Source organism: Nestor notabilis, unplaced genomic scaffold (genome assembly GCF_000696875.1).
Source record: "Nestor notabilis isolate BGI_N333 unplaced genomic scaffold, ASM69687v1 scaffold27822, whole genome shotgun sequence".
NCBI classification, from domain to species: domain Eukaryota; kingdom Metazoa; phylum Chordata; class Aves; order Psittaciformes; family Psittacidae; genus Nestor; species Nestor notabilis.
Genome location: NW_009919193.1, coordinates 3,156 through 13,296, shown reverse-complemented (window position 1 = coordinate 13,296; position 10,141 = coordinate 3,156). Strand labels below are relative to the sequence as shown.

Below are 10,141 nucleotides of genomic sequence, written 5' to 3'. Positions count from 1 at the left end.
ACTTGGGGGTGTTGGTTGATGAGAAGCTGAATATGAGCTGGCATCAGTGTGCACTCGCAGCCCAGAAACCAACCGTATCCTGGGCTGCATCAAAAGAAGCGTGACCAGCAGGTTGAAGGAGGTGATCCTGCCCCTCTACTCTGCTCTCATGAGACCTCACTTGGAGTACTGTGTCCAGTTCTGGTGTCCTCAACATAAAAAGGACATGGAGCTGTTGGAGCAAGTCCAGAGGAGGGCCACGAGGATGATAAGAGGACTGGAGCACCTCCCGTATGAAGACAATACTTCAGAGGCTGAAAAATTAGAACTTCATCTTGCATAATTACATTGTGCCACTTTCTGGATAAAGCTACACCTATTGCTGCAAGCTACAGTTTTGCTTCCAGTTTGGTTCTTCAACTAACATTTTTGAATCCTTTCAGTAGTACACAGTAACATAGTTCCAATCTTTCCTGGAAGGAAACTGGTACATTGGAAATGAGGTGGTAAAAGTCTCAGTATAGATTTTCTTGGGTGTAAGTCAACAAAGCATGGAATTAGTTTTAGTGCAGTGACACATGATGTCTAGTCCAAGTTTCTCAAGTTGGAAGCACCGTGTAACTAGCATGTTCAGCCTCTGTGAAGGGTGTGCCTTAACAGCATTCTTTGCTTATCCCACCCAAAAGCAGAAGCTATCCTGTCAGAGATTTCATTTGTAGGTAATTAGGTAAATTACATTGAAATAGACAGGATAGTAAAGACAAAACACATCTCTTGGCACCTGATGACTGCTTATCCAGGAAAAAAAGAAAAACCAAACCTAAAATAAAACACCCGCAAAGGAAATCATAAGTTTGTGCAAAGCTACATCAAGGTCAGAGGAAAAATAGCAAATACGAAAACTACAAAACTGTTCTTTGGGAAAACAAATGCAGTTTGCCAAAGACAGTGTCATCTCAGAGTGATTATGTAATGATTTAAATTTGCCAAAGTTTCCCTTACCATGGTGAATTTCATAATCTCCGGTTCCTTTTCCTTTGAAGACTGCTAAACAAGGCTGATAGACATATAGTTTGTTGCAGATGGTTGGTGAGGAAAGACAGTCAAACTTGCCAACCTATTTAACAGACATTGCTATTTTAATTAGGGTATCCTAATCTATATAGATTAATATATTTTGAAAGGCAGTAGGAGTTGGGGAAAAAGGTAAAAATATGGAAAAGTAGTAGCCTTCTTGGTCTTAAGACAAACTACGATGTTTGAGGAAAACTATCAGCACAGCTACATTAAGTTGCTCTTTAAATTAAAAGCCAGAATGGAGACTAAAACATTAAGAAATCCTCATTTTTTTCCCTTCCAAATAAAACAGCAAGGAAGCAAAAAGACAGCTAAAATAAATGTGACATTAAAATTCTTCTAGTCAATGCAACAAATTTTTTTGAAAATAAATACTTTATAGAATTAACACAACCCATATGTCTTGAATTTTCAAGATCTTTATAGGGGTTTCTGTGTAGTTAAAATACAGTTTCACATACATCAATTTGATGCTGAAGTGTTAACTTTTAATTGTCAACTGAATGGGATCTGCATCAACATTTCCCATGAGAGAGCCGATTTAAAAGATAATCTTTCCTACCTACTTTTAAATTATTCAAACCATATGGGAAATTTCATTGCTTGCTTTAAATTAAAACCTTTACTACAGATCTATGACGTGATAGTGTATCTCAGTACCAGAAGTAGCAAGTGGTAGTAAGAGGTAAAAATAATGTAAACCATACTGACTTGTTCTCTGAATGTAAATGGTGTTCAGCACTAGGTGAGTGAGCAGTCTTACCTGAATGTGTTCATCTTTAAGTAAAAATTTAAGTTTCTTAAATTCCTGTGTATTTGATTTATCATTCTCTCCAAACTGGAAGAAAAGTAGCCATCGGTGATGAGCCAGACGGTCCTTTAAACAAAGTAAAAAAAACCCTCTCAAAACACAGATAAAAGAAGAAAATCCCAACTTACACCAACCTGTAAATTCCTTTTATGTTTTATAAAGGCGAAGGCCTAATTACTCATCTGATCTCTGAATGACCTCCTCCACTCCACAAATTCTTTCATGTAGTCCTTCCACTAAACTTTTTACTACATCATAAGCAGGAAAGAGGAATAATTCCGAATGGTGCTACCCTCTATTTTGCTACCTTTTGTTTCCATGTGCATTGTAGATCAAGCTGCTAAGTGCTACTACAAGTGTGAAAAGAGGTTTCCCCTTTTTTCTTACAAGAAATGAGTAACTTATGACTTCTAATTTCAGTTCATACATAATTTATCATGGATTAACAAGTATTCTTTTTTCTTTCTTACATTACTGACAAAATACATTTAAAGCAAGAGTCTCTACAACGTAGTTGATTTAAAAATAACCAGAAAGTTACAGCTGCAAAGTGAGTTACAATGGCAATTTCTGTGCTTTTCTATTTTCCTATTAAATACATACACCCCCCCCTACTTTTATTGTTTTGCTAAACAACAGAAGTAAATGTAGACAAACAACGTTAAATAATTTTGGCTACAGATGGAAAAAAGTCGCTTTCAGATAAATACATACTGGGTTGTTGTGTCAACAGGATTTGAAAAAATGCAAAAACTAACAATAAAACCCCCAAACAATAATTATTTAAAGAAATATTAACATATTTTTAAAAATTTACCTCTAATGAAGCTGCAGGGATCATTTCAAAATCTGGCAGATGCTTCATTACTTCCTGATATATTTCTCTGGCATCCAAGGAGTTAAGAAACTAGGAAGGAAAGGTAGCTGTGTTTATTATAATGAATTACAAATATCAAATTGATTGTTGATGATTAGTACTCAAAGTGTCAGGGAAATTATTCTGATTTGTTCCTTTCCATTAACTGAAGGGTACAGTTAATAGTATGTTATTTGATCACCTTCTTTTTCATATACATAATGTCACAAACATCACTCTTGGAATACAGCTTTTAACTTGCTTTCCTACAATATTAAACTTACAATACTGTATTTTGTCAAAACAAAGGTTGAAAGTCTCAAATCTAATTTTCAGGCCAAATTTGACAATCAAGTTTACAAGATTTCCAATCTAGTCTTACAGCCTTCCTACAGATACTGAAGTTTCAGTGATCTTTAAAATTTAGGAAGCAATATGAATCAGTAACTCAAAGGTGGCAAGGTACACAGTTGAAAGTAGGTAGGTTACAAATTCAATTTCCTCCTTTTAAAGATACAGATAACAGCAGTGACAACAAAGGAACAAGCAGTTCTTCAAACTGTGACATGTCTCCATCAATTAAGGAAGTTAAAACTACCATACAAATGTAGGAGGAGATTGCAATATCAGAATAGAGTTGAACAGCATAAACTGTTGAGACAGACATCGTAGGAGTACTTTTATCACACATGTCAGTACTCAGTTGAACTGAGTAGCATTTCTCCAACCTGGGATATTCTTTCTGGAATAAAAATTGGGGGCACATTGCAAATCATAGAATGATAGAATTATTTAGGTTAGAAAAGACCTTTAAGAGCATAGAGACCAACCCTTAACTGTCAAGTCCACCACTGAACCATGTCCCTAAGTGCCATGTCTACACGTCTTTTAAATACTGCCAGGGATGGCGATTTCACCACTTCCCTGGGCAGCTTGTTCAATGCTTGACAATTCTTTTGGTAAAGAAGCTTTTCCTGATATCCAATCTACACCTCCCCTAGAGCAACTTGAGGCCATTTCCTCTTGTCCTTTTACTTGTTACTTGGGAAAAGAGACTGCCGAGCTTTCCCAGGATAGCTAGGTAGCAGCTTTAGAACTAGCTCTTGGGCCTGTCACAGAGCAATATCCCACCCCTGGATTCCCACAGCTGTCCAAGGAGACTCCTGAGGAGGTGGCTAAAAGCAGACCTACAGGCTGCTGCTACAGCACTGTGCTCCTGTTCACTCTCCCAGGATAGCAGCAAACTGGGGACTACCTCCAGGGGTCACAGTCTTAGAAGCCAGGAGGGATATGAACCCATACCATGGCATGCAAGCTTAGAAGATAAAAAAAGCATCTTTTCCGTTGTATATAATCAGTGTAAAAATTATTTATATATGCCTTTGTCATTGCCATCACCTTATTTTATCTAAATACAGAACGGTTGAGAAACAACTCATACCAAAACACCTCCTTTCTCTTTGTTATTTATGGTGGCTCCAGGTGGAAAGTATGCTGTAGTACTAGATGAGATATCTAAATTATCACAAAGCTCACCCTGGGTGCCACAGTCCATCCAGCCTACATTAACAAGACCTTCCTGTAAGAAAAAAACAAAACAAACCAAACACAAAACCAAAAGATGAGTATTTTTTAAATTAAAGTTCAGAAATGCTTTTGAAAATCCCCACACAAGCAATTATATACAACACTTAGAAAAAGGAAGGAAACCACACTACAACTCATTAGTTAATAATCATTCATATTTTACAAAATTCCTTAAAATTTTAATGTTACTCCAATAGCTACTAAGTTACTCTTCTGAAAGTTAATGGGTGACATCCTTGTTCGCTGAACTTAGTGGGAGTTTAAGCTACAACTTGGTGCTTTCACTTCTGTTATTTTGTTTTAAATATAACAGTAATGCTTTCAAAAGTGAAATGTTGCTTACCAACATGCCAGCTAGCTTAAGGCGTGTTTGGTAACTCAAGCAATCTGCAAAATAAAAATGATTTATTTATAAACATAGAACTTCAAACTATTAATGCACTAAATGTACTCTTCTTTAGAATTACCCTTTTCCTCCCTACAGAGGTGATTTGTTTCAAAAGGCATGCTTCCCGCCTATTCATCCAGCATTTCAGTCACTTTAAGTTCTAATACCAATCAGCACTAGATGGTTGTCTACTCCAAGCTAAATAAACATGAATAACGTTATCTTGCTTCATCAACACAAAATTCTCATTTTAAAGATTTTAATATTTTGTTTGCTGTACTAAGAGTAACCTTTAAAATTTCATCTTATTGTTTATAAAAAAGCAACCAAGAGGTATCTACATACTGTCTCGGAATGAAATTTCAATGGATATATCAATTTTCTGTGATTCAAATAATACCTCACCATAATAAATACATCATATGCTCTAATCACCAATCCAGACTTTGAAGTTACCTTCTGATGCAGTTTTTCTGAAACTAGATGCATCAACCTCACTTTAATCAGACCAAAGTTGAAAACTTAATAACAAAAGGACTGCAACTTGAAATCATGCTATATACAAATGTAAATCCAAGACTGCAGCTCTGATTATTCAGCTCACAGAACAAAGGTCTCTTCATAAGACCAAGAAATTTTTATTTGTCAAAGGTGTAGTGCATTTACTTAGCTCCACCAGCTAACCAAGGCAGCTTGCTCATATACCGTACCCGCTACTGATCCCAAGAATGTCAGTAACAAACAGCTACAAAAACAACTGAAATCTAAACTCTGCCATAACATCAGCGGTAAGAGCCAGTTACTATGTCCAAACCTAAGAGAAAATAGTCAGCTTATTTTTGAGTGTTAGCGGTTTCCACTCAGCTGTCATGACAAGCTGACTTGCACCTATGCAATATCTGTCATTTGAGCTTGAGGCCATTTCCGCCACTCCCTTCAAGGGTTTACACTCGAGTGCTGCTTTAATGACTCACATGACATTACTGAAGCACAATAGCATAATCTTCCTGTTAATATTCCTTTTTGTCAAGCTGCCCCTAAAATGGAGCTTAAGTGATCTACAGTCCAAACACCGTGACCAAGATGGTTTTATAACTTTTTATTAGAAGTGAAAGGGATTATGCCACTATCAACAGTAGCACTTTTTTTCCTGTTTGCCTTATTTGAAAGGTTTTTAATATACCTACCCCCACGTTCAGCGCAGAAGGTGATCAGCCAACCAACACCAGAAGCAAATGAAGTTTCAATGGCATTAACAAAGTTTCCTAAGAGTGAAACAATTTGCATCAGTTTGTGACTAGTTAAATGTGACTGTGAAACAAGAGGTTTTATATTAGCAAGTTAGAGTAAAATATTTTTACCCTCAAAAATAAGCAGGAGTTGATAGATTCAGTTGTATACAGAGTTTCTGTCATATTATATATTCTACAAGCAATTTCAAAAGCCTGAACAAAACATGTGAACATTACCTGCCCATAACTCAGTGACTGTGCTTGTAACATACTGCATGGCAAAGTTCTTTAAGCTCTCTTTTGACCTGTCTCCATAATATTTCACTGGTTGCTACAGAAGAAAAAGAATATAAAATTAACCAAACCTACTTTTTTGACTAACAGTACTTATGCAACTGCAGGACACTACTACATCCCCCAGCCTTAGCTCTAACTGTCCTCTCCCTTCTGTATTGGAATGTTTGGAATTCAGCTTTTTTTAAGTCCAGCTACACAAGGATAATTCAGTCTTAGAAACACTAGCCTCCCAGTGATTATATTTCTATTTAAATAAAAAAATTGCTTGTATCAGTCCATTTAGTGTATGCACAATCTCTGCATTCAACCTCTCAAATCTCACCATTGTCAAAACGTACTGAACTATTCAAGTGCAATTTGTACACCAACCCTGGCACCATTACTTAACAGGCAACTATAAAGAGTGATGTACATAATGCAACTGGCATGGAGAAAATCTCGTGGAAGGAATTTCCAGGTTTCTTTAAGTACAACATCATATTCTTGAGACTCAAAACCACAGACTATTGTTTGTATTTGAAAAGTCCATTACAATACTGTAAGAGAAACTGTTCAAGTAAACTTGCTGCTTTGCTACAGTATCGCTGCTGACAGCATCTTCCTAAATCAGGAGTCATATATTGCACAGTAAAAACCCCACTGTGTAAATCAGATACCTATTTTTGAAGTAAGCTTTCTAAGTTAATTTAACTGAGGTGAAGGAAGATAAAAAGTAATTTATTAAAAAGAAGATCTTTATATAAAGAACTATGATTGAACAAATATTAAAGAACTACTCTTCCAAATTTCTATCTTTCTAAAAAATGCTGAAGTTTCATCACTCACCATTCCAGTTTTGAAAACATACAGACTGGGATAACTGTTAATCCCTTTAATTCGGCAAAGCATTCTATTATCGCCACAGTTGACAGCTCCAATGCGTATTACTCCATCCATCTCTTTAGCAAACTCCCTCCACTACAAATAAAGGGGGGAAAGGATATTTTCTTATAAAGATATAATGAAACATTAGCACGTTTTATTCCTGGCATTTTGAATTGCTGACTTTGGTTTCAACTTCAGTGTAAAATCCATTTCTGATAGGCTTTATGCTGTTGAAACCAATGAATCTTCAGAGTTAATTTGCTTGTTATACATACCGTAGGTGCTAAGTCATGGCAGTGGGAGCACCGAGGTGAATAAAAATTCACAAACCACAGTTCTCCAGAGTTAACAGCAGCATCTAGATGGAGAGAAGAAAACTGTATGTAAGCAATGCACATCTACAATGTAGTTATATCTAGAATGTACATTTTTACTACACTGTTTTCCCCAAAAGCCGAATTGAATATTTATATGTCAGACACAGTAGCAGTAACTTGGATGGGATAAACATGGCACCTCACTTGCACATACCTGCTGTTGTAAGCAAGTGCACAAAAATTGTATTTCAGAGGACATCAGCACCCTGACTTTCAACATGTTAATTAATATTAATTAAAAATAAATGTACTCTCTACAGATTCATCTAGCTGAAAGGTGTGATACTGTGAGTCTTGCTACCTTTAAAACAAAACGCAGGTTCTAAAAGATTTTTTACCCACTAAAACTTCCTTATATCTTTTTAAGTATTTTCTGGATTCCACCAGGCAAACTTTTTCTGTAGAATCCCTTATAGGTGAAAACACAAATTGAAAATCCAAGTTAATATAATTAATAGAAAAGTCAAGGGAAACAATGGCTCTTGCTTATAAAAGAAAGCAACAGCAAGGAAATAAACACACACAGAGGTTATCAGCTTGAATTACCTGGCTTCCAATCTCTCTGCTTTTGGACATAATTTTTATAGTGAATTTCCTAAGTTATATTTGCCTATATTAAAATATGCTCACAAACAAGACAGCTAAGGAGTGCGTAGGTTACGGAAATTAATTAACCAATGCAAGACCATGTTCTCATGAGGAGCATCATGAGGTTCTGCTATTAAAACACTTTGCAAAACTGGCTCAGCATGTAGGTCCAGTCCATACAAGGGAAACAGCACCCAAAACGCAGATAAAAAAAATAAAAAACCCCACAAAATCAATATTTTTTCCTCTCTAGTCTCTTCTAGTTGTAAGCATTTTAGCTATAAATTACAACAAAACACAACTGGATGATATCCTCACTGAAAGCATGATCTTTTCAGACCTTGTTTTACCTAGCTGTGGTTTTAGTATCTGGTATCACCTTCTGGACTTGAACATCTTAATGGAAGGCACAATTGACTGGATTTCACATAAAAAATTAAAAAGTAATTGAACTATAATAAAAAGTGCATTTTTAGACAAAAGACCAAAAAACCACTAGTGATAAATTAGGATACACAAATTTTTAATTAAAATAATTTCCTCTTGCAGGCCTCACAAAGTATCTTTCAAACATAACTTAAACTGTATATTGATACTTACCTATTTGCTAAATACTGTTCACCATGAAGTGTTAAGGGTGTGGGTTTTTTTGTTGTTTTCTCATCTAACGATGATTTTCTGACAGTTATTTATAGGTATGTAATAGAAGTCTATAGATATACAGCTCAGAATGTAAAAACTGATTCTTTGGTCACCACGTTGCCAAACAGATAGCTATTTATTTCAAACTTACCAAATTCTCCTCTGTCCAATGTTATAATTTCAGGATCATCATCATAAATACCTATTAAGAAAACCAGCAATTGCTTTTTATTTTTGCCATCTTTAAAATGAAGACACAAACTATCACCTTATTCACAAGACAGTACACTTAAATTTAAATAGTAATCTGGCAAAGACAGTTTTTACAACAAAGCTATATTTGTTTAGTAATATGTAAACTTAGTTTAATCTCTTGCTAACTCCTGCACCCTCATACTACAAAAGCCACCATCAGAATAGAACAGTTATTGTGGTATTTAGTTGACAAGTCACCAAATGAGCAGAAAACTTGAACTACCACTCTTACAGCAGGAGTATTAGAAATAACATCAACTAGTTGTCAGATCAAAATTCAAGAAGCTTCAACTCTCAGTGAAAGAGCCATATTTAGTATCTAGAAGCTTTCACTTCTTCTCTCAGCCCCTGGTTATCTAAACTATTTAGATCACAGAGGCATTTCAGCCACAGCCTTTTCCACTAATATGTGAATGCAGCGGAATAAAGTGGACAGAATAAAGGTAACGAAGACAGGTTTTCTAAAGTGCTAACCAGTCCTACCTAAAACATTGCTACAACAGTCTACTACTTCCAGTATGCAAGAAAGACAGTGCAGAGATACCAAAAATACTATTAGACAGCATCATATTATCTATGGCTACAGATCTTTTATAGTACCTAACATGGTGAGATGCCATTTCACCTGAGGTATACAAGGATTAAATGCAAATAAATAATGAGAGAAATTAACTTCTATAGGTGACAACTTATACTACTATCCTTATCATATATATAATATCTATCTTTCCACTCTACATATAATGTAATATAATACATACACTCAACCAAACATATAAAATATCTGTATTTTCATATATATATATATATACACACACACACATAAAATATGAAAATTAGATACAGATACTCTCCAAACAACTGGTTAATAGACATTCAAGGATATTGTTTCTCAATCAAGCAGTGCAACTTCAGGCAGATGTTTATCTGAAGAAATTTTAGGATAATTTCCATATTTTCCTGTGATAGTTGCACCTCTGGTTTATTCAATTTCAATTTGCATAGATATTAATTTTTTAGAGATTGGGCCATACTAAAATCAAACTACACCAGAAAATAAAATTTTTCCAAGGTGGAGGTTTATTTCAGCTTTTTCTTTCATATCTATCAAACCATGTTCCTCAGCTCCCTATTTTAGCTCACTGCTATTACAGCAGCCTTGAGAGTGGTTCATTCCAGCCTTTCCCT

General features: G+C 35.4%; 1 protein-coding gene across 1 annotated transcript in view; it reads right to left on the bottom strand.

The window, feature by feature from the left end:
• Positions 1–981: 981 nt before the first annotated feature.
• Positions 982–10,141, bottom strand: part of DNAJC10 (DnaJ (Hsp40) homolog, subfamily C, member 10) — a gene marked incomplete at its 3' end in the record, with an annotated part of 11,783 nt that continues 2,623 nt past the window's right edge. Inside the window, exons 3-12 of the mRNA XM_010010128.1 lie at positions 8,850–8,900; positions 7,367–7,449; positions 7,053–7,184; positions 6,168–6,261; positions 5,886–5,963; positions 4,654–4,697; positions 4,165–4,302; positions 2,685–2,774; positions 1,820–1,933; positions 982–1,096 (exon numbers count right to left, since the gene is read on the bottom strand). Of these exons, the coding sequence (XP_010008430.1) occupies positions 982–1,096; positions 1,820–1,933; positions 2,685–2,774; positions 4,165–4,302; positions 4,654–4,697; positions 5,886–5,963; positions 6,168–6,261; positions 7,053–7,184; positions 7,367–7,449; positions 8,850–8,900 (939 nt within the window). The remainder of the gene's footprint in view (positions 1,097–1,819; positions 1,934–2,684; positions 2,775–4,164; positions 4,303–4,653; positions 4,698–5,885; positions 5,964–6,167; positions 6,262–7,052; positions 7,185–7,366; positions 7,450–8,849; positions 8,901–10,141) is intronic.